Genomic DNA, 24453 nt, shown 5'->3' with positions numbered 1-24453 from the left:
ATCAGGCTCTTTCAAAAAGGAATCCAATAACACACTGATGCCAAAATATCAAAGTATTAGCAAATAAAAAAAGTACTATTTGAGCAGAACACTTTTAAATGAAGAAAATCTTGAGGTCATCAGGGCAGGCACTGTAGCACAGTGGATTAACACCTTGGCCTAGGGCACCGGCATCCCATATGGGTGCCGGTTCTAGTCCCAGCTGCTCCACTTCCGATCCAGCTGTGGCCTCTGTGGATCTCTGCTGTGGCCTGAGAAAGCAGTAGAGGATGGCCCAACTTTTTGGGCCCCTGCACCAATGTGGGAGACCCAGAGGAAGCTCCTGGCTTCGGATCAGCACAGCTCCGGCCGTTGCGGCCAATTGGGAAGTGAACCAGCAGATGCAAGACCTTCCTTTCTCTCTCTCTCTCTCTCTCTCTCTCTCTCTCTCTCTCTCTACCTCTCCTCTCTCTGTGAAACTCTGACTTTCAAATAAATAAATCTTTAAAAAAAGGAAAGGAAAATCTTGAGGTCATCAACAACAGATATTGGAATAGTATCTGATAAAACTCTACGACCATTCCTGATGTTTAAAAAACTTTGCTTAATAGAAATGGATGGATATTTCATTAATACGGTTTTTTAAAAATCCATAAGCCTCTAACCACAAGTCAGATTCCTGCTTAATGTTGAAATACGAACTAGGGTACATGCATAAAACAAGAGACAAAAAAGAACAGCCATTACTCAGCAATATCTGAAAGCACGAGTTAGTGCGATTAGGTAAGTTTAAAACAAGAAGAAAATGTATCAGAAAAGAAGAGGCAGGGCTGGCATGATGGGTTAAGCCGCAACCAACAATGCAGGCATCCCATTTGAGAACCAGCTCATGTCCCGGCTGCTCCATTTTTAAAAAAATTTTTTTAAATGTTATTTCTATTTGTTTGAAAGGTATTGCAAGATGAGAAAGAGAGCTATCACTTTCATTTGCTGGTTCACTTAAATGTCTACAACAGCCAGGGCTGGACCAGGCTGAAGGCAGGAGCTCAGAACTCCATCATCTGGGTCTCCCAAGTGGGTGGCAGGCCCCAAGCACTTGGACTGCTCCACTTTTGATTCAGCTCCCTGCTAATGACCTGGGAAATGCAGCAGAGGATGGCCCAAGTGTTTCAGCCCCTGCCACCCATGAGAGACCAGAATGAAGTTCTTGGCTCCTGGCTTCAGACTGGCCCAGAATTGACCCTAGTATCCATCTGGGCAATGAACCAGTGAAGGGAAGATCTCTCTCTCTCTCTCTCTCTCTCTCTCTCTCTCTCTGCAACTCTTTCGCTTTCAAATAAATAAATCTTAAAAAAAAAAAAAATGTAACAGTCATATCACAATGAGGCCATACACTTAAAATACTCAATAAACTAATGTAAAACTAGGACTAAACTTAAGAAACATGAAAGACTAATATAAAGCAAACTATATGATTTTACAAGAGGAAATTAGAATAAATAAAAGACACGAATAAATGAAGAACAGTATCTTGCTCTTGGGTAGAAAGACTCAGCAGGAAGAACAAGAATCCTTATGTAATCTACAAAAATTGAATGGAAGCATAATTAACATCTGATTTTTTTTTTAATCTTGAGAATATACTGCTTAGGTGCTGTGGGAGAACAAATATACCAGAATAGATGTGAATACTCTGAAAATGAAGAGATACTAGCCCTACAAGATAGTGAAAGATACAGAGCCACAGTTTAAAGAAAAAAAAGTGCAAAATTTCTACATGAACAGATAGAGATTAAAAAATCCCAATACAATTTGTTGAGCCAAACCAGCCTGCATTCAGATTCGGAGAGAATTAAGGTAGCATACAGAATAACACAAACCAGGGGTCGGCACTACGGCACAGTGGGTTAACGCCCTGGCCTGAAGCGCTGGCATCCCATATGGGCACCTGTTCTAGTCCCGGCTGCTCCTCTTCCGATCCAGTTCTCTGCTGTGGCCTGGAAAAGCAGTAGAAGATGGCCCAAGTCCTTGGTCCCCTGCACCCGCGTGAGAGACCCAGAAGCTCCTGGCCCCTGGCTTCAGATCAGCACAGCTCTGGCCGTTGCAGCCAACTGGGGAGTGACCCAGCGGATGGAAGACCTCTCTCTCTCTCTCTCTCTCTCTCTCTCTCTGCCTCTCCTTTCTCTGTGTAACTCTGACTTTCAAATAAATGAATAAGTCTTAAAAAAGAAAGAAAAAAACACAGACCAAAGAATTAAATGTAAAAACAAAACTACAGAATAATTAAATGATAAAAACATATATTCTTATTTTTTAATATTTATTTACTTATTTGAAAGGCAGAGCTAGAGGGGAGGGGAGGGGAGGGAAGGGGAGAGGAGGAGGAGAGGTGGGACAGAGACAGAGACAGAGAGAGGTCTTCCATCTGTTGGTTCATCCCCAAAATGGCCTCAAAGGCCAGAGCTGGGCCAGTCCAAAGCCAGGCATCAGGAGCTTCCTCTGGGTCTACCATATGGGTACAAAGGCCAAAGCACGTGGGCCATCTTCCACTGCTTTCCCAGGCACATTAGCTGGATCAAAAGTGGAGCAGCTGGAACCCGAACTGGCGCCCATATGGGAGGCTGGTGCTGCAGGCAGTGGCTTTACCTGCTATGCCACAGCACCAGCCCCAAAACATACATTTTTAAAAAACACTTAAAGCAAAAAGCCACTTTTCTAACCATCATATTGAAACCACAAGGCATGAAAGGAGATGATTAATGGGACAAAATAAGGAAGATGGATATAGTAAAAAATACCATGAACAAAAAAATAAAGCTAAAGGCAACCTGGGGAAAAATACGTACATGTATGACAAACAGCTAATATCCCTACCATACACATGAACAAAGGAAATAAACAGAAAACATACATGATTAACAAATAAAAAAATGCTCAATCTCAATATTTTCAAAGTGTACATTAAAACAGAAATATATTTAACTAAATTAGAAAAGAGAAGAAAATTAGTAATAACCAGTATGGGTAAAGAAATTCAAGCAGGGACCACATGGCGGCACAGTGATTGTCACTGTTTGCAATGCTGGCATCCCATATTGGAGTACTGGTGGTCCCATATATTCCGCTTCAGATCCAGCTTCTTGTTAATGTGTCCGGGAAGACAGCAAAAATGGCCTAAGTGCTTGGGCCCCTGCCATCCAAGTGGGAGCCCAGGATGGAGCCCCTGGCTCTTTGCTTTGGCCTGGCCCAGACTTGGTTGTTGTGGCCATTTGGGAGTGAACCAGTAGAAGATCTCTCTCTTTCTTACCTTGCCTCTCAAATAAATAAATATTTTTAAAAAACAAAGATGGCTGGCACTGTGGCATAGTAGGCTAAGCCTCAGCCTGAAGCACCGACATCCCATATAGGTGCTGGTTCAAGTCCTGCCCGCTATAGTCCAAGTGCTTGGACCCTTCCCCACCTCCACCTGCATGGGAGAACTGGAAGAATCTCCTAGCTCCTGGCTTTGGATTGGCTTAGCTCCAGCCTTTGCAGCCATCTGGGGAGTGAACCAGCAGATCAAAGACCTATCTCCCTATCTCTCCCTCTCTCCATCTGTAACTCTGCCTCTTAAATAAATAAAATCTTTAAAAAAAAAGAAAGAAAGAAAGAAATTCAGGCAGACTCAAACATGACTAGAGGGAGTATATACTGGTATATATTTTTGGACAAGAACTTGGCAGTCTATATCACAGTTTTTTTAAAGTAACAGAATGTCAAAAAGTATCATCATTCAAAAAGAAAAATAGTTCTACATTAACTCACCAATCTTAGAAGGAAAAAGAGTTTCATCATCAAGCTGATCCTGAACCCAAGTCATCAAATAGTCAATGTACTTTGGTGCAGAACATTTGATTGGCTTTTTAATATTAGTACCATCTGCCCAGTGATATTCGTATCTGGAGAGAAAAATATTTTACTGATGGTCTTCAAAAACAGTAACAAATCTACAACTTGTAATCAAAGCAGGTTCACGTTCTGTCAATGAACCTTATATGTGTCTTCAAGAATTATCTAAAGTTCTGCTGAAGATTACTAAAAATTTCCTACAGAACGTTTCTACAATGAGATGGTTACAATTAGCAGAGGAAAGGGGAATTATGTGGCAGCTGGCAGTGCCAGACTGGATGTTTTATAACAAAGCCCTGGGAAGATTAAAGACCTGTACTCCTATCTAAGGCAGAAAGTTGCTGAAGACTAGGTAAGGAGCCGATAGATGCATCTCACTCTCAGATCTCTGGCCATCAAGTTACTATCATCAGTGCAGCCAACATTCTAAACCTGATGCTTACAGAGGGTGGTTAGAGAAATACTCTTAGGCATTCATACTTTCCTTGCCCCTTCACCTTTGTTCAGCTGGGACAATTAACATGTACAAAGCATTTAATCCATAAATGAGTTTAATTTTCCTATTTACTTTTATTTATTTTAAAGTTTGAGGAACAAAAATTGAACACAAAATAAAAACATTCCTCCTGAAATACGGTAACAAAAAAAGGACTACGAACAAATTGTGGATCTTTTTTCTTTTACACCTTTAGCAGTGTCAAGAGGACAAGCTTTTCTAAGAGGCAAACACCTCAGGAAATCACTTATCATCAAAAAAAAAAAAAAAAAAAAAAACACTCATTTATTAGAACACAAGACAGGAGGGAAACACATCAAAGAGTAATCCCACCATACACTGACTTGCAACTGTAGGTGATAAGTTTCATCTCTTTTTTCAGTGTTTTTTTTTGAAATTTACTACAGTCAAAATATTTTTTAACTTAACACCTTTTTAGTCAGATAATTACTTCTAAATTGTGCTGCCTTATCAACTCTAAATAAGCACCTAGAATTAAATGAAGTGTTAAATGGTCAACAAACTCTTCCAAGAAATTGATTTATAAACTAGAAACAGGAACTATAAATGTCAATGAAATTCCAAAAACAGAATTTTTGCTACACAAGAAAAACAGACCTCAAATTTCTACACTTTTACTCCTATAACGTAACAGCCAGACTTACTTTGATGCAATAAACATCAAAGCACTAAGAACTCACATACCAAGGTATTTCATAATTACAGTTTATAGGTGAGTATTCAAAAACTATAAGACTGAATCACTAGCATAAACAAACAGGTAATAAAAACAAAAAGACTTTGTTAATCAACTTACTATAAGTTAGTGATAAAGCAAAAGTCATCTAAACACCTACATAATAGGCAATATTTGTACCTTGGCCCAGCAGACATGACTGGACAGCTTGCTTCAGTGCAGAATTCTGTAATAGTTCCATATAACATATTGATCTGGTTGAAGAAATCCACAGCTGCAGAGAGAACAGCAGAATTGTGTTATATCTGTGTAATATACCAAAACACCAGACTCAGTTGAGGAAAAATTAGATAATGCATTTTAATGATTGGCTGAACCCTTAGGAAATCCACTAACTCAATGACACTATAAATTCTTAAGTTGTAACATCTAAGAAAAGTCAACTTTTTATATACTAAGCTTTTATCCAGCATGTAACAATAGGAAAGTAAAATAATGGCGATAATTCTAACTTAATGGTAGCTATTACATCTCAGAATGTACAATTTGATTATATCCAAGGGAATTAAAAATCCATAGCTCCTTGTCACTGTGGACCAAATAATAGCACCTATGTTAGGAAAGAAAAAAAAATAATGTGTTGTGGAACATACTGTGAGGGAGGAAGATGTATCAGGTGCATTAAGAGGCATTAAAAAATCGAATTCAGCATAAATATTTGACACACACAGCACATTGAAGACATAAAAAAAATCTTGGGATAAGTTCCCTTCCCTGGAGTCTCAGGCTAACAGGAGGGTCAAAATTGAGACAGAAACAATACAAGACATAGTAAGACAGGACTCAAAGACCAGCAATAAGTATGAGAGAGTTCAGAGACAAGGCAATGTCATGAAAAGTGAGGCAGTGAGAGATTACTTCCTAGAGGAGCTTCAGCTAGGCTTGGAGGAAAATGGAAGAGGAGCAGGGTGAGTCATAACTGAGTGAAGTACAATTACTTTGTGCAAAGAGAACCACGTAAGCCTCAGGAAGCTTTAAAAAATCATTTGGTTCCTGCCTAAAGGAGTACCTAAAAAAAAAAAAAAAAAAAATCAATGATGGCTTTTCCAAGTTTCTTAAAAAACAAGTAGATGAAAAAAAAATCCCAGTGCCAAAAGGAGTTTCATACAAAACTCCCTCAGATATAAAGCTTCCTCTTAATTAGTCATTTTTCTAGGAAAGTTAACACTTAGGCCCTCAATACTCACTCGAAACATACAAAGTGCCCAGGTGGTAGGTTGCTTAGTCTCAAAATGTAGTCCAGGAATCCCCGTCTCAGGGAAGATCTATGAGGTCAAAACTATTTCAACTACTCTTTTTTTCTCATTCTCTTAAAAGGGCACAGTGGGGTTTTCCAGAGTCTCTATGATGTGTGATATTACAGCATATCACATGCAGCCACCAACAGGAGAACTCAGCTGTCCATTAAGCTGGTTTGCAAAAACATAAAACAGTGCCACATGTCTCACTAAAATTTATTTTGGCAAACAAGTCATTTGGGGGCCGGCGCTGTGGCATAGCTAGGAAAGTTACCGCCTGCAGTGCTGGGATCCAATATGGGCACTGGTTTGAGTCCCAGCTGCTCCACCTCCAGTCCAGCTCTCTGCTATGGCCTGAGAAAGTAGTGGAAGATGGCCCAAGTGCTTGGGCCCCTGCACCTGCATGGGAGACCTGGAAAAAGCTCCTGGCTCCTGGCTTTGAATCTGCACAGCTTCGGCAACTGTGGCCAATTGGGAGGGTGAACCAGCGGATGGAAGACCGACCGACTGACCTCCCTCCCTCCCTCCCTCTCTCTCTCTCTCTCTGCCTCTCCTTCTCTCTCTGTAACTCTGACTTTCAAACAAATAAATCTTAAAATAAAAAAAAAGATCCTGGGTGCAAAGTTCATCTCATGTCTCCAGGGGATAAAACTGAAGAGCTCCATGAGGAAAAAAAAAAGTCATTTTGTCACAGACATGTAATGTGTTTATTATTGCTATTTTTAAATGAAATTTTAAAATAGGCATTTAAAATTTCCTTTAGAAACTAAAACATAGGACATATTAAAATTTATATAGGATACATCTAGTGATGCTACATCATACTGCATCTCTAGACATACCCTATATTAATTCAAAGCTCTTTGAAGGTCTTTAATTTTTTTAAAAAATTTATTATTTTGAAAGGCAGAGTTAGAGAGAGAGAGGGAGAGACAAGAGATCTTCCATCTGCTGGTTCACTTCCCAGATGGCTGCAATGGCCAGGTCAAAGCCAGGAGCTTCCTTTGGTTCTCCCACGCAGGTGGCATGGGCCAAATACTTGGTCCAACCTCCACCGCTTTTCCCAGGCCATTAGCAGGGAACTGGATCAGAAGTGGAGCAGCCAGGACATGAATTGGCACCCATCTGGGATGTCAGCGTTTCAGGCAGTGACTTTACCCACTACTCTACAATGCTGGCCCTGAAGTTCTCAATTTTTAAGAGAATAATGGGATCCTTAGACCAAAAGTTTGAGAACTGCTGATGTGGAGCAGTCAAGTCTTCAAGAAAAGAAAAATCTAAGGTTAAAGAAGGACAACAAATGCCTTCAGATAAAAAAGATAATTTGATAATTTCAGTAAGGTTAAGAAAAGGCTTTTTTTTTTTTATTTTGGAATAACTTGTATTTCACATAGATCAAATATCAAAACAATAAATATAAATACAGAGTGAAAACTCTAAATGGAAACCACTCTACCTCCCCCTGCCACACACACTGGTAACCACTTTATTAATTTTCTGCCTCCCACTTTCTAAGTTTCTTTACTTTTTCTTACACAAAAGATAATATACTACAGTTTCATACTTTCCTTTTAGCAACATAAATATGTTTTTTTAATGAGTTAAGAAAAACAAATTTGGCCAGTGCCGTGGCTCAATAGGCTAATCCTCCACCTGCAGCACCGGCACCCTGGGTTCTAGTCCTGGTTGGGGCGCTGGATTCTGTCCCAGTTGCTCCTCTTCCAGGCCAGCTCTCTGCTATGGCCCAGGAAGGCAGTGGAGGATGGCCCAAGTGCTTGGGTCCCTGCACCCACATGGGAGACCGGGAGGAAGCACCCGGCTCCTGGCTTCGGATCAGTGCAGCACCGGCTAGGGGAGTGAACCAACAGAAGGAAGTCCTTTCCCTCTGTCTCTGTCTCTAACTCTCTCTCTGTCTCTTTTTATTTTTATTATTATTATTATTTTTTTTTTTGCCAGGCAGAGTTAGACAGTGAGAGAAAGAAGAGAGAGTTATAGACAGTTAAAGAGAGAAAGGTTTCCTTCCGTTGGTTCACTCCCCTAATGGCTGCCACAGCAGGCGCTGTGCCAATCCAAAGCCAGGAGCCAGGTGCTTCTCCTGGTCTCCCATGTGGGTGCAGGGACCCAAGCACTTGGGCCATCCTCCACTGCCTTCCCGGGCCACAGCAGGGAGCTGGACTGGAAGAGGAGCAGCTGGGACTAGTACCCAGCACCCCAACTGGGACTAGAACCTGGGGTACCGGTGCCGCAGGCGGAAGATTAGCCAAGTGAGCCATGGTGCCGGTCCTCTCCCTGTCTGTCTGTTCTGTCTCTCTCTAACTCTGCCTGCAAAAAAAAAAAAAAAAAAAAAAAGTAACAAATTTTTAGGGGCCAGCACTGTGGTGGAGTAAGTTGGGCCACTGCCATATGGGTGCCAGTGCATGTGGTTCATGGCCCAAGTGTCAGGCCCCTGCCACCTATATAGGAGACCAAGAAGCTCCTGGCTTCATCCTGGCCCAGTCCTGGCTGTTGTGGCCATTTGAGGAGTGAACCAGCAGATGGGAAGAGCTCTCTTTGTATCCCTGACTTTCAAATAAACTTAAAAAAAAAAAGAAAAAAGAAAAAATTTTTTAAAAATGTGACTACCAGAAAACTTACAATTCTATATATAGCTCACATTCAATTTCTATCAAACTGTATTGATTAAAGTAATGATTATGAATAGCCAATTTAAAAAAAGACACAAAAAGACAACTAAAGAAGTGGATGTTAGCAGCTGAGATGCCTGCATTTCATATCAGAGAGTCTGGGTTTGAGTCCCAGTTCTGCTTCTGATCCAGCTTTCTTTTAATGCACACTCTGGTAGGCAGATGATGGCTCAAATACTTGGGTCCCTGCCACCCACTTGGGCAATCCAAAGTGAGTTTTAGGTCTAGCTCTAGTTGTTGAAGGCATTCGGAGAGTGAACCAAGGGTAGAAAGATCCTTCTCCCTCTGTATCTCTTTCAAATAAATTTTTTAAAAAAAGGAAAAAATTTTAAAAAAAAATACAACATAGACACAAAAGAGAATATACCACTTACATTTAAAAAACAAAACAAAACAAAACAAAAAAAACAAAAAAGCTAGAGACAATAAAAATCTCCAGCATGTTAATTGTAGTTATTAACAAACTGGTTTTAAATTTTATATGGAGAAACCAAAAACCCAAAGTAGCTACCTAACATTGAATGAAGAACTAAGTTGGTAGAACTAATACTACTCAATTTCAAGATTTACTCTAAAGCTACAGTAATCAAGATAGTATAATACTGGTGAAAGAACAAACTGATCAATAGAAGAGAATAATAAGCCCATAAACAGACCCACATAAATACAGTCAACTGATCTTGGACAAAGAAGCAAAGGAAATCTGAGGCAGACAGTCTTTTCAACAAATGGTGCTGGAACAACTGATATCTCCCTAGAAAAAAAAAAAAACAACTCAAAATGGATCACAGACCTAAATGTAGAATGTAAAAGTATAAACAGTGGGTTAAACTGCTGTCTGCAGTGCCTACATCCCATATAGGCACTGGTTCAAGTCTTGGCTGCTCCACTTCCAACCCAGCTCCCTACTAATGTGCCTGGGAAAGCAGCAGAAGATGGCCCAAGTCCTTGGCCCCTGCACTCACGTGAGAGACCCGGAAGAAGCTCCTGGCTTCAGCCTAGCCCAGCCCTGGCTGATGTGGCTATTTCAGGAGTGAACCAGCAGATGGATGATTGCTTTCTCCCTCCTCTCTCTGTAACTCTTTCAAATAAATAATCTTAAAAAAAATTTACATGACCTCGGGTTTGGCAATGACTTTGATACATCAACAAAGGCCTAATTCATAAAAAATATTGATAAGCTGAACTTTATTAATATACAGTTTTCTGTTCTGCAAAAGACATGTCAAGAGAAAAAAAACTATATGCTGAGAGTAAATATTTTATAGATTTTATTTATATGAAAGATAGAGTTACAGAGAGAGGTAGAGACAGAGAGAGGTCTTCCATCCACTGGTTCACTCCTCAATTGGCCGCAACGGCTGGCGCTGTGCCGATCCGAAGCCAGGAGCCGGGTGCTTCCTCCTAGTCTCCCATGCGGGTGCAGGGACCCAAGTACTTGGGCCATCCTCCACTGCCTTCCAGGGCCACAGCAGAGAGCTGGACTGGAAGCGGAGCAAACGGGACAGAATCCGGCACCCCAACCGGGACTAGAACCCAAGGTGCCGGCGCCACAGGCGGAGGATTAGCCAAGTGAGCCATGGCACCAGCCTAGATATTTTTCAAAAGAGGAAATCCAAATGGCCAACAGACACATGAAAAAATGCTCAGGATCACTAGCCATCAGGGAAATGCAAATCCAAACCACAATGAGGTTTCACCTCATCCCAGTTAAAATGGACTTCATACAGAAATCAATAAACAACAAATGCTGGCAAGGATGTGGGGAAAAAGGTACCCTAATCCACTGTTGGTGGGAACGTAAATTGGTAAAGCCACTATGGAAGACAGTATGGAGATACCTCAGAAATCTGAATATAGACCTACCATATGACCCAGCCATCCCACTCCTGGGAGTTTAATCAAGGGAAATGAAATCAGTATATCAAAGAGTTATCTGTAGGGTCCCGTGCTGTGGCATAGTGGATAAAGCCGCCACCTGCAGTGCTGGCATCCCATATGGGCACCAGTTCACATCCGGCTGCTCCACTTACAATCCAGCTCTCTGCTATGGTCTGGGATAGCAGTGGAAGATGGCCCAAGTCCTTGGGCCCCTGCACCCACGTAGGGGACCTGGAAGAAACTCGTGGCTCCTGGCTTTGCATCGGTGCAGCTCCACCTGTTGCAGCCAACTGGGGAGTAAACCAGCAGATGAAAGACTCTCTCTCTGTGTAACTCTGACTTTCAAATAAATAGACAAATCTTAAAAAAAAAGAGTTATCTGCACCCCCATGTTTATTGCAGCTCAATTCACAATAGCTAAGACATGGAACCAACCCAAATGCTCATCAACTGAAGAAAGGATAAAGAAATTATGGGAGAGGATGGCACTGTGGCATAGTGGGTAAAGCCACTGCCTGCAGTATCGGCATCCCGTATTGGTGCCGGTTTGAGACCCAGCTGCTCCACTTCTGATCTCTGCTGTGGCCTGGGAAAGCAGTAGAAGATGGCCCAAGTCCTTCAGTCCCTGCACCTGCATGGGAAGACCTGGAAGAAGCTCCTGGTTCCTGGCTCCGGCCATTGTGGCCAATTGGGGAGTGAACCAGCAGATGGAAGACCTCTCTCTCTCTGCCTCTCCTCTCTCTCTGTAACTCTTTCAAATAAATAAATAAAAGTGGCTCACATGAGCCCTTTTTCGAGGGTTAAATGGCCATAGTAATGGTAAAGAACATTTTCATCATTGCATAAAGCTCTGGATCTAGCATTTATAGAAAACAAATGAAGGAACAGAACATGATCATGATGCCTTGGGGGACATAAACAGCAAAAATCCACTGGATGGAGCCGCCACTGTGGTGTAGAGGATAAAACTGCTGCCTGCAGTGCTGGCATCCCATATGGGCACCAGTTTGAGTCCTGGCTGCTCAACTTCTGATCCAGCTCTCTGTTATGGCCTGGGAAAGCAACAGAAGATGGCCCAAGTCCTTGGGCCCCTGCACCTGTGTGGGAGACGTGGAAGAAGCTCTTGGCTCCTGGCTCCTGGTTTTGGATCTGCCCAGCTCTAGCTGTTGTGGACATTTGGGGAGTGAACCAGAGATGGAAGATCTCTCTCAGTCTCTCCCTCTCTCTTTCAAATAAATAAAAAACAATGGGAGGGGCAGGCACTGTGGTGCAGTGGATTAAGCTGCTTACCTGCAGCCCACATTTCATACCAGAGTGCCTATTTGAGTCCTGGCTACTCTGCTTCTTATCCGGCTTCCTGCTAATGTGTGGGAAACCAGCAGATGATGATTCAAGTACTTGAGTCCCTGCCATCTTTGTGGGAGACCTAGATGGAGTACTTGGCTTCAACCTGACCCAACCCCATTGTTGTGGGAGATCTGTTGGTCTTTCCCTCTCTTCTCTGACTCTAAATATATTTTTAAAAGATTTATTTATTTATTTGAGAGGAGAGTTATAGACGGCGAGGTAGAGTCAGAGAGAGGTCTTCTCTCCACTGGTTCACTCTTCAAATGGCAGCAATGGCCAAAGCTGGGCTGATTGGAAGCCAGGAGCTTCTTCCGGGTCTCCCACATGGGTGCAGGGGCCCAAGCACTTGTGGCATTATCCACTGCTTTCCCAGGCCACAGCAAGGAGCTGCATCATAAGAGGAGCAGTCGGGAAAAGAACCAGCACATATATGGGCTGCCAGCACTGCAGGTGGAGGCTTAACCTACCACACCACATCGTCAGCCCCTCTAAATATTTAAAAAAGAAAAGATCACAGATTTTGTCTTTTAAAAGATACTAATTGATTTACAGATTAAATAATGTGTCAGAAATTTGCTTCAAAATAATCAAGTTGGGATACAGAAGCAGCACAATTGGTCACAAATTGATACTGGCTGAAAGAGGATGACAGATACTGGGGAATTCACTGTACTAGTTTGTCTACTTTTACATTTATAATTTTCCACTAAAAAGTTTTAAAATCTCCTAGAACATCTGAAATTTCTTTTTTTTTTAAAGATTTATTTCTTTTTTACTTGAGAGTCAGAGTTACACAGAGGAGAGGCAGAGAAAGAGAGAAAGAGAGAAAGAGAGAGAGAGAGAGGTCTTACATTTGATGGTTCACTCCCCAATTGGCCACAACATCTGGAACTGCGCCGATCCAAAGCCAGGAGTCAGGAGCTTCTTCCAGGTCTCCCATGCAGGTGCCCAAGGACTTGGGCCATCTTCTACTGCTTTCCCAGGCCACAGCAGAGAGCTGGATTGGAAGTGGTGCAGCCAGGACTAGAACCGGTGCCCATATGGGATGCTGGCGGTTTAGGCCAGGGCATTAACCCACTGCGCCACAGCGCCGGCCCCCGGACATCTGAAATTTCTAACAGAGTTAAATTTTATCACCCAGAACCAGTCTCATCTCAGAAATGAGAGATGGGGCCAGCACTGTGGTGTAGTGGGTAAAACCACCACCTGCAGCGCCAGCATCCCATATGGGTGCCGGTTCGAGTCCCGGCTACTCCACTTCCAATTGCGCTCTCAGCTATGGCCTGGGAAAACAGCAGAAGATGGCCTAAGTGAGAGACCTGGAAGAAGCTACAGGCTCCTGATCGGACAGTTCCAGCCACTGCGCCCATTTGGGGAGTGAACCTGCAGATGAAAGACCTCTCTTTCTGTTTCTCTGCCTCTGTAACTCTGCCTTTCAAATAAATAAATAAACAAACCTGGAAAAAAAAGAAAGAAAGAAGAAATGAGAGACTCACATTGAAATCTCTAGCAGGACTGTGCCATGCCCTGCCCTTGTTCTCTTGGACTCAGCACTTTCAGCCCACTATTCCTCCCTTTTCTCTCAGGTTCTCAACCTCCTTCTGACTTCGCAAGTCACGACAATCAACCATATAAACTACATCTGACTTTTCTGATGAATAGGCCAATGAGTGCAGCTGGCCTTAGGGGCAAAAGAATGCAAATGGATTTTGTATTTGTCAATCTCTCAGATGACTTTACTCTGCAGACTCGTCTCCTCAGAAACTTCTAACCCATAGGACTCACCATTTCTCCTCAGGTCTCTCTACTCAGCACAAGTTACTACCAAATATTCTGAAGAGAACATTATTAGATTTATTTGTATTTATGTGTTTTTTTACAGATAATCTGCTGTATTACAATAATTATACTTGTAAAAGAAAATTAACAAAAAGATTTTGGCAAAATCTTTTATAAACCAACTGTATGTCATGAAAAACTTAATGTTGGGGTCAGCTCTATGGTACAGTGGGTTAAGCAGCTGCTAGCAATGCAGGTTTCCCTTATCAGACCAGGAGTCTCAGCTGCTCCACTTCTGATACAGTTTTCTGCCAATGTGCCTGCAAAGGAAGCAGAGGATGGCCCATGTACTTGGGCCCCTACAACCCACATGGGAGACCAGGATGGACTTTCTACCTCCTGGCTTCAGCCTGGACCAGATCTGGCCATTGAGAGTGAACCCGTAGTTGGAAGATGGATCTCTCTGTAGTTCTGGCTTTCAAATAAATAAATAAATCTTAAAAAAAACAAAAAAAACAAAAACTTACTGTTAACAGCAATCCATTCATTGAGGTCCTCCCCCTCTGGCAACATAACAGCTTGTCTCAGATTCCCACTTCCCAGAGTTGCTTCCGCATGCTTCAAGAGTTCATACTGATGAGACCCTTCTGGGATATTCTTCTTTGGTTTGAATGTCTTAGAAGAACGGCTGCTGCTGTTAGGTTAAAAGTAAAAGCATATGAGTTTTTAGGATTACACCAAAATAACATTACTTTAGGCATAGAAATTGCTCCCCACAAAATGCCAGAATTGGAGAGGGAAAGTGGAAGAATAATGATCACAATAAAAGAATGTTCCATGTATGTTTTTCCTACAACACATGAAAGCAAGTTTAGCAACACAATTCCACAAATAAGGCAACTTTACTATGTCCTGTTAACAAATTCGGTGTAAAACACACTTTAACCAAAGAAAAAAACTTAGAGTCTACACTTTGATCTACCACTCACTATGACTGCCTAAGAAATTTATCCTTTTAATCTCAATTTCTACCTATAAGAAATGGTATAGGGAAGGGAGGCAGGCTTAAGGTTCTCATAGTTCAAAAACATCCAGTTTTCTATATCAAAATATTTGGAATGTCAATAAAGCGAACCACAGTAAAATAACTACTACTAACATTGTGAAGTTTTTAGCGGGGAAAATATATGAGACAGACATAATTATTTAGGATGGGAGGCTAATTTTTATTCCCGAATTACACCATCCATAAGGTCTTCCCAAAATCCAGAAACCTTAAAGAAAAAAAGACTGATTCCAAATCATAACACAGCAAAGAAATAAGTAACAAAAAAAGTACTTGTAACATATATTACAAAGGATTAGCTGGTTATTAAAGGACTTCAGCAACTTAGTAAAAATATAAGGAACTCTTAGAAAAGTAAGCTAATGAGCCAGCGCCGCGGCTCACTAGGCTAATCCTCTGCCTTGCGGCGCCGGCACACTGGGTTCTAGTCCCAGTCGGGGCGCCGGATTCTGTCCCGGTTGCCCCTCTTCCAGGCCAGCTCTCTGCTATGGCCTGGGAAGGCAGTGGAGGATGGCCCAAGTGCTTGGGCCCTGCACCCCATGGGAGACCAGGAGAAGCACCTGGCTCCTGCCTTCGGATCAGTGCGGGCCGCGGCGGCCATTGGAGGGTGAACCAACGGCAAAGGAAGACCTTTCTCTCTGTCTCTCTCACTGTCCACTCTGCCTGTCAAAAAAAAAAAAAAAAAAAGTGAGCTAATGAAATGAATAGCAATTCAGAAGTGCTACAGTCAACAAAGATGTGAAAAACTGTTCAACAAGGCCGGCGCCGTGGCTCAATAGGCTAATCCTCCACCTTGCGGCGCCAGCACACCGGGTTCTAGTCCCGGTTGGGGTGCCGGATTCTGTCTCGGTTGCCCCTCTTCCAGGCCAGCTCTCTGCTATGGCCAGGGAGTGCAGTGGAGGATGGCCCAGGTGCTTGGGCCCTGCACCCCATGGGAGACCAGGAAAAGCACCTGGCTCCTGGCTCCTGCCAGGATCAGCGCGGTGCGCCGGCTGCAGCGGTGGCCATTGGAGGGTGAACCAACGGCAAAGGAAGACCTTTCTCTCTGTCTCTCTCTCTCACTGTCCACTCTGCCTGTCAAAAAAAAAAAAAAAAAAAAAAAAAAAAAAAAAAAAACTGTTCAACTGAAGAAAGATATATTTTACCCTAATCTGAATGTCGAAGATTACATTATTAACTGAACTAAGGTATAGAGACATTAGTACTCTGATACACTCTCAGTGGAAGTATAAAGCCATATAACATATTGGTAGAACAATATGGCAGCATCTGCTAACACCAACAACCCCTCCATCTATCCTCCATTCCACTTCTCAGTATCTCTCCTAAAGAGGTTAAAAAAAGCTAGAAATAATCCTAAAGTTTATCAGTAGAGAAGTAACTTACTTAACATACAAAGTCTGTAATATTGCAGACTCAGACTTATTAAGGATAAAATACACATATTCATATGTAAAGATCTCAAAACATAAACACACTCAGAACCAAATGAACAGCAACAGCCCATTTTGTAAAAGACAGAAAGAACACAACAAACTAATGATTACCCTAGGAAGGGAAGGAACAGAACTGTAGCTATTACTTTACCTGAGTACCATGACTTTTAAATAAGACTGATTGAAGTAAAAATTATGAAAACACTAAAAATCAAATGTGAAAGTTTTTAATATGATAAAGAACTACATTTAACAGGGAAGTAACAAATTAAAAAGAATGGACCTTCAGAAATAGCAGTAACGGGTAGGCACATGGCACAGCAGGTTAAAGCTGTTGCTTGGGATACCCAAATCCCATCTACAGTGCTGGTTCCAGTCCTGACTACTCTGCTTCTGATCCAGCTTCCTGCTAACACACGTGGGAAGCAGCAGATGATGGCTCAAGTACGTTAGTTCCTGCCATCCAGGTGGGAAAACCAGATGGAGTTCCTGCCGCTTTGCTTCAGCCTGGATCAGCCCTGGCTGTTGCAGCCACTCGTGGAGTGAACCAGCAGATGGAAGATTTCTCTGTCAAGCTGCTGTTCAAATAAATAAATCGTAAAAGGGGGTGGGGGGGAGCTGTGACTGGCAAGAAACTAAATATGGAAAACTATGAAGTATGAAGTGATTTGTCAAGATTCAGTGTGGTCTTCATGTAGGTTAAGATTTTTGGGGCCCACACGGTGATGCAGTGGATTAAGTAATACGGGGACCAGTTCAAGTCCCAGCTGCTCCACTTCCAATCCAGCTCCCTGCTAATGCACCTAGGAAAACAGCAGAGGATGGTCCAAATCCTTGGAACCCTACCCTACGCGGGAGACCTAGAAGAAGCTCCTAGCTTTGGCCTGGCCCAGCCCTGGCTGTTGTGGACATCTGGGGAGTGAACCAGCAGATGGAAGACCTCTCCCTTTCTCTCCTCTCTCTGTAACTGTGTCTTTTAAGTAAATAAACAAACTTTAAAGAAAAAAAAATTTTTTGTGCTTCAAATGACAACATAAAGATAGTGAAAACAACCCACAAAATGCAGGAAACTATTTGCAGATCATGGATTTGATAATGGACTTGTATCCTGAATGTATAGAAGTCTTATAAATGAAAAAGACAACTCAGTTTAAAAACAGGTGAAGGATCTGAAGAGACCTTACTCCGAAGAAGATAAACAAATGGCCAATAAGCAAGGGAAAAGACGCTCAGCATTAGTCATCACGGAAATGCAAAGCAAAATGAGAAGATGCCACTTCATGCTGACTTAAGATGGCTGTAATAAAAAAGTCAGACAATTAGGTGCTAGAGTGGATGTGGGGAAATTGGAACCACCACACAGTGCAGGTGGAGATGCAAAATGGTGCTGCACTTTGAAAAAGTTTGGCAGTTTTCAAAAGATCAAAAACAGTTACCATACAAATCAGCAATTCTACTCCTTGGTGTCTGAGGATACCCATGCATGAATACATGAGATCCTTCACACAAATGTCAAGTCTCATTTTTGGGTTCAAAAAGCAACTGAGGGGGCCGGCACTGTGGTGTAACAGGTAAAGCTGCCGCCTGCAGTGCCGGCATCTCATATGGGTGCTGGTTCAAGTCCCAGCTGCTCCACTTCCAATCCAGTTCTTTGCTATGGCCTGGGAAAGCAGAAGGTGCCCAAGTCTTCGGCTCCTGCACCCGCATGGGAGACCTGGAAGAAGCTCCTGGCTTTGAATTGGCACAGCTCCTGCAGTTGTGGCCAGTTGGGGTGTGACCCAGCTAATGGAAGACCTCTCTCTCTGTCTCTCCTTCTCTCTCTGTGTAACCCTTTCAAATATATAAATAAATCTTAAAAAAAAAAAAAAAAAAAGCAACTGAGCACTCGAGCATCCACAAACTAAAAACCACTAACTAAACATCAGCTCAGTGGCCGGGGCTGTGGCACAGTGGGTCAACGCCCTGGCCTGAAGCGCCGGCATCCCTTGTGAACGCACGTTTGAGACCTGAGACCCGGCTGCTCCACTTCCAATCCAGCTCTCTGCTACAGCCTGGGAAAGCAGTAGAGGATGGCCCAAGTCCTTGGGCCTCTGCACCGGCGTGGGAGACCTGGAGGATGCTCCTGGCTCCTGATCAGTGCAGCCCCAGCCGTTGCGGCCAGTTGGGGAGTAATCCAGCAGATGGAAGACCTCTCTCTCTCTGCCTCTCCTTTCTCTGTGTAACTCTTTCAAATAAATAAATAAATAAATAAATCTTAAAAAAAAAAATAAACATCAGCTCATAAGCTTTCCACACTACTCTGGTGGAAATCTCTAATTAAATCTAAACCTTATAGGCTTTTTAACATGGTAATCGTACTTTGGAGACTATATATACCCTTAAGAAAATAACCCGAAGGAGAGAAAAATCGGAGGGGGGGGGGGAACCCCACCGGGACGGCAAAGGCATTTTCGGTAGCGCTATAACAGCACAATATTGGACAGAATTCGAAATTTCCAAAATAAAGGAGTAAACAAAATGTGGATATGAATTACTTAATTTAATAAAAGTGTAAGGCACGCTATGTCCATAATCAAAACTGGGTATTTATTCAGTCGTGCACCACACATGTAAGCGATACACAAGGCAGAGGAAGCCACTGGAATAATAAACATGATGCCAGAGCTATGCTTCTCAAACCTTAAGCATCTAAGGACAGTTAATTCGCAAGCTTTTCCACTGAAGCCTCATTTGGGGCCAGGCGTTCTCTCCATAACTGGATTCCACAGACGAGAGACATTAGCCAACTTAAAGCCACAGAACCAGAACAGGAGAAGGCTCCGCGGCCAGCCCAGGTCAGCTCCAAGCTCCTCAAACACGTTTTGCCCGGCGCGGCAGTCTTCCGCGGGGGCCATTTAATACCGGCCATTACAAAACCCGACAAACCGTGGAGTAAAAGGCTAAGTCAGCAGCGGGTCACGACCGCTACAGGATCCAGATCAGCGACGCCGGGCGCCCGCGCCGGGGCCGCGCTCCGCCCCCGGGGGCGTCGGGGCGGAAAAGTTTGCAGGCGCTGCCGGCCTCGGGGCCTCGCTAGTCCCCAGCCTCCGCGCCCGGCTTCCTGCGCCTCGACCTTCAGCTCCCTCCGTCTCCGCCCACCTCCCCGCCTCCGCAGCGGACCAGGGCAGCGGGAAAGCCAACGCCAGCCACCTGCCCCTGCCCCAGGGCCCAGCCCTCGCCTCGGGCGCCTCCGCCGCCCTCCCTGACCTCGGCCCTCAGCCCCGGCGCCCGCGGCCCGGCCTCACTCACAAGAGGAAGCTCATCTTCGGTCGCCAGAGGGGAGGGGAGGGGCCGCTGGCCCCCGCCCCGGTCAGTCCTCGGAGCCGGCTCCGGCAGCGCGAGGGAGCCGACGGTGCTCAGCTCGCGGACAGCGGAAGCAGGGCCGCGGTTGCTCCGAGCCGGTTCGAGCCGCTGCAATCCCTGGAAACCGCGGCGCCTACCTCGCCTGCCTCCCCCACCTCACAGACCCGAAATGCGGAACCAGCCAAGTCTCGCGAGCTGAGGCTTGCGCCCGCCCCGCGAAATAAAACTTGACGCGCCCCTTCTCGCCCCGCCCCTCTCGGAGCTCGGCCAATGAGCGTTCTGCAGGCCGGGAGGCGAGCTGAGGCGAGGGGGTCCGCCGGAAGGAAGAGGGGCCACCCGCGCCGGTCAAGCCTTCTTCCGCTGGGCTCCGCTCCTGCTTCCCAGGTGGCAGGGGACTCCTATGAGCGTTGCGCGCCCCTGCAATGTTTTTTTTTTTTTTTATGTATTTAATTTTAAATTGAGATAGATACATATAGTCTAAAATTCACTCTTTGGAAAGCGGCTTTTTCCTATGTATTCATAGAGTTGTCCAGTCACCACTGTTATCTAATTCTGGAACGTTCCCATGACCCCATTAGCACTGGGTAATTCGTTTCTTTCTCTGGACCGCTATTCTTTCTAGTTCTACCGACTTGCCTAAGCTGCACGTTTCCTGTGCGTGGAATCGTATGAGAGGGCTGTAGTCCTTACTGACTCGCTTCCTTCGCCTAGCACAATGTCTTACCCAGGCTGCAGCATGTATCAAGACCTCATTTGTTCCTTGGATGATGGGTTTTTGGGTTGCTTTCACCTCTCGGTTTTTTGGAATAACGCTGCTGTGCTGAGCTATGTGTGGATGAGTGAGTCGTGACTACCAGATGACACTGGTGGAGTAGAGGAGGAAGAGGAAGACCGTGGAGGCTTGAGGCACAGCAAATGGCTGACTGAGCAGGATGCCCGGTGTGAGGAGCATGCGTTGCAATGCTGGGCCTCTCCCCGCCTATTCACCTTGTTCCTGATTTCATTCATGCGTCGCCGGTCACATTGGGTCAACGATGTTTGCTTTATTAACGTTGTCATTTTGTTGGCATTTAAGTTATACATGTGTGATCTAATAAAGCTATACAGAAACGATAGACACATAGACTTTCATAAAACTGTATATTTTAATAATGTTGGTTGTAAGTATTTCCACACTATCATAAGAAAGGAATTCATACACACACACACACACACACACACACACCCTTTTGAGGATTTGAAAGCCCAGCCATTTATTAGTAAAACCTTTCGGGACGGGTAGATTTAGGTAGAGTGGCAGGGGGGGTTAGGATTAGAAGATTGTAGGTGAGTATTTGACCAAGGTGTCAATGTCGTCTACTTAGGGATCAAAGATTAGATCTCCTAGTAAGAGAGACAATGTTCATTGCTGCAGGGCAGCTGGTCTCCCCACCCCACCCCAGGTATGGGCTACACAAAGATTGGGGAAGTTTCAGTCCCTTCTTGACTCAGCAGGCCAGAGGGATCACCGCACACCATCTGGTCACAGCAGGTGTGGGAAACAGAAGCCAAGCGACACATTTTAAAGCTGCCAGTTAGTCACCCTCTCTTCTGAAACTCTCCCCACCCGCAGTCACCCAGTTCCGCTTCTGAGCTCCCTGGGGCAGGATTTGCGACCCTGCATTTTCGCTTTGTGTAAGTAGTGGTGCCATCATTTGCAAAGCTCCTGCTCTCCTCTGACAACTTCACCCGCGTCCAGCCGGCGGCTTGTTTCCACTGTGGACGGGTGGGTTCCTGGCCCTCCCACGTGGTTAGTACTCGGGTGCTTGTGGTTTAGCCCTTGTCACAAGTGGGTGAAGAAGTGAGTTGCTGAGATGTCCCTGCCCAGTGTCTCTGGACTTGGGTCACAAGCTGTGAAAGAGAAATCCCGGTTTTTCAGACAATGAAGTCTCACTTTAAAGTCACGTGAGAGTTTCCACTTGGAAAGTGGTTTTAGGGGCAGGTGGTTCGGGTGTCCACACTCACATCTGAGAGCCTGGGTTCTATTCCTAGTTCTGGCTCCTGATCCCAACTTCCCACCAATGTAGACCCTTGGGAGGCTGCAGTGATGGCTCAACTAATTGGGTTTCTGCCACCGGATTAAACTCCTGGCTCCCACCTTTGGCCCAGCTGAGCCCAGCTGTTGCAGGTACCTGGGGAGTGAACCAGAATCTGGGAGTGCTCTCTCTACCTCTACCTCAGATGTCTAAAGCCCAAAATCAGACCTCTGTGTCAGCCATATACATTGGTGAATAAAATGTATAGCCTTGACCTTCCAGGAGTTTATATTCATTTGGAGAAGATAATTAATGATTACATCAATAGATGATTGTACAATTACAAACTGTGGGTAAGTACTATGAGGAAATGCATGGAACTCATTAAGATTGTGTGACTGCCAGCGGTCTGACGCCTGCAATGCAATGCCATCATCCCATATCTGTTCAAGTGCCGGCTGCTCCACTTCCTATCCAGCTCCCTAATTCACCTGGGAAAGCAGCAGATGATGGCTCAAGTGCTTGGGCCCCTGCCACCTATGTGGGAGAACCAGGTGGAATTCCAGGCTCCTGGGTTTGTCCTGGCCCAGCCTTGGTCCTTGCAGTCATTTAGAGAGTGAAAAATCTCTTTCTCTCTGTCTCCCTCTCTCCCTGTCACAGTGCCTTTAAAAAAACAACAACAAACAAACAAACAAACAAAAAAAACAGTGTGTCTGACAGGAGAGACCTAAAAAAGACTAGAGTTTCAGAGAGCTCAGTTAAGCCAAGTCCTCAGGAGACAAATTTACCATGTGAGAGAGAGAAGTGGTCTGCATAGAAAATAGCATATGCGAAGCTTTGAAGCCAGTGAGCGTTTGTAGTGATCAAGGAACTGAAAGAAGCCAATGTGATGAAAGATGCCAATGTGGTAGGCAAACGGGGAAAGTAAAGGAGGTGAAGCCAGCTGTCAAGAACCTTCGAAGCAGGGTGACCAGCTGTGAATAGATCTTCAGGAGCTGTGTGGCACCAACTCCTGCATAAAAAGTGAAGACAGTTAAGAAGTTACTATACTTGTCTGGGCAGGAGAGGAAGTTGACCTGCACTGGGTCAATGCAGAGAGGTAGAGGGAAGTGAGACATACTGCGAGCAGCCAACAGCTGATTGTCCCCATGGGCTGAGATGGAAAAGACAAGTCTGAAAGGAAATGCAGCTTTAGGGCACAGAACATTAGTCTGTTCTGAATGCATTAACTCTGAAATGTCAGATAGACAGGTACCCACAGGTCTGGAACTCAATAAAGATACCCAAGTGGAGATGAACTCGCGAGTTAACAACATAGAGGTTTACAGCCATGACAGTGGTTAAGACAGCTGAGGGCAGGGTGGAGAGTAAGAGAGGCTAAGACAGAGACTCGGAACTCTGATATATACATATTTTATTTTACTATTTTTCCCCTGTAATTATGATAGTGTATTTTTGGGGCGGGGAGATTCTTTTTTAAAGATTTATTTATTTACTTGAGAGGCGGAGTTACAGACAGAGGGAGAGACAGGTCTTCCATGTGGGGAGCAACTCGGACTAGACTGTTACTGGAATTAAGACTTATTCTATGCATCTGCTCTCCCACAATATGGCGCTGGGAGAGGAGTAAACAACTTCTACACAGCTGCCTCCAGTTCTACCGATAACCTGCAGGAGCTAATCCTGCTCCTGATTGGAGGAGAGCAGCGTACTCGGCGTGTGGGTAGCAGAGTTGGGATTGGTGGAAGAGGACTATAAAGGAGGAGAGGGACAACACGCACAAGGAACATCTAAGGGGAACATCCGGATAACATCTGAGCAGCCCCCCGAGAGAGCTGGCTGGCGGTGTGCCGCTCCCCCGCGGAAGTGGGGAAAGTGGCAGGGGGAGCCGCCCTTCCACGGGGGTTGAAGGATCGGCAGCCAACCTGGGAAGGACCAGCAGCAAACCCGGGGAGGGCCGAGCAGACAAAAGAACAGCGCAGGGTCCTGTGCCGTTCCTCCGCGAATGAGGGAGCGACACTTCCATTGCTGGTTCATTCCTCAAATGGCCACAACAGCTGGAGCTGAGCTCATCTGAAGCCAGAAACCAGGAGCTTCCTTTGGGTCTCCTACATGGGTACAGGGGCCCAAGCACTTGGGCCATCTTCTACTGCTTTCCTAGGCTACCAGGAGGGCTCTAGTTCGGAAGTGGAGCAGCTGGGACTCGAACCAGCATCATCCATATGGGATGCTGTCACCGCAGGTGGATGCTTAACATACAGCGCCGGCCATGGAGCTCTGATATTTAAAGGCCACGTAGAGAAGAAACTTGCAAAGCAGTGTGAGAAGGAGCAGTCAGAGAAGTAGGTGCCAAACAAGAAGGGAGTGTTAATGATATAGGCAGGCAGACAGGATAAAATGGATTCGATTGTTGGGGCACGTGGCCTTCGTTTCGGGCCACCCGCGCTCTCTCGTTCTCTCCATCTTTGCTGCTCCTGCTAAGCTGCTTGTGGCTGCTCATAACTAACTGCTCACTGCACCTGGCTCCTGGCCTGCTCTCTGCTTG

The 24453-nt window shown here is 44.7% G+C and overlaps 1 protein-coding gene across 1 annotated transcript in view; it reads right to left on the bottom strand.

The window, feature by feature from the left end:
- Nucleotides 1-20132, bottom strand: part of MOB1A (MOB kinase activator 1A) — a 28458-nt gene extending 8326 nt beyond the window's left edge. The window contains exons 1-4 of the mRNA XM_002709733.5: nucleotides 19840-20132; nucleotides 14577-14743; nucleotides 5241-5334; nucleotides 3784-3917 (exon numbers count right to left, since the gene is read on the bottom strand). Coding sequence (XP_002709779.1) covers nucleotides 3784-3917; nucleotides 5241-5334; nucleotides 14577-14743; nucleotides 19840-19853 — 409 coding nt within the window. The 5' untranslated portion in view covers nucleotides 19854-20132. The remainder of the gene's footprint in view (nucleotides 1-3783; nucleotides 3918-5240; nucleotides 5335-14576; nucleotides 14744-19839) is intronic.
- Between the last annotated feature and the right edge of the window lie 4321 nt (nucleotides 20133-24453).

This window comes from Oryctolagus cuniculus, chromosome 2, assembly GCF_964237555.1.
Source record: "Oryctolagus cuniculus chromosome 2, mOryCun1.1, whole genome shotgun sequence".
In the NCBI taxonomy this organism is placed as follows: domain Eukaryota; kingdom Metazoa; phylum Chordata; class Mammalia; order Lagomorpha; family Leporidae; genus Oryctolagus; species Oryctolagus cuniculus.
The sequence above is the reverse complement of the archived record's forward strand: the minus strand, read 5'-3'. Positions and strand labels throughout refer to the sequence as shown.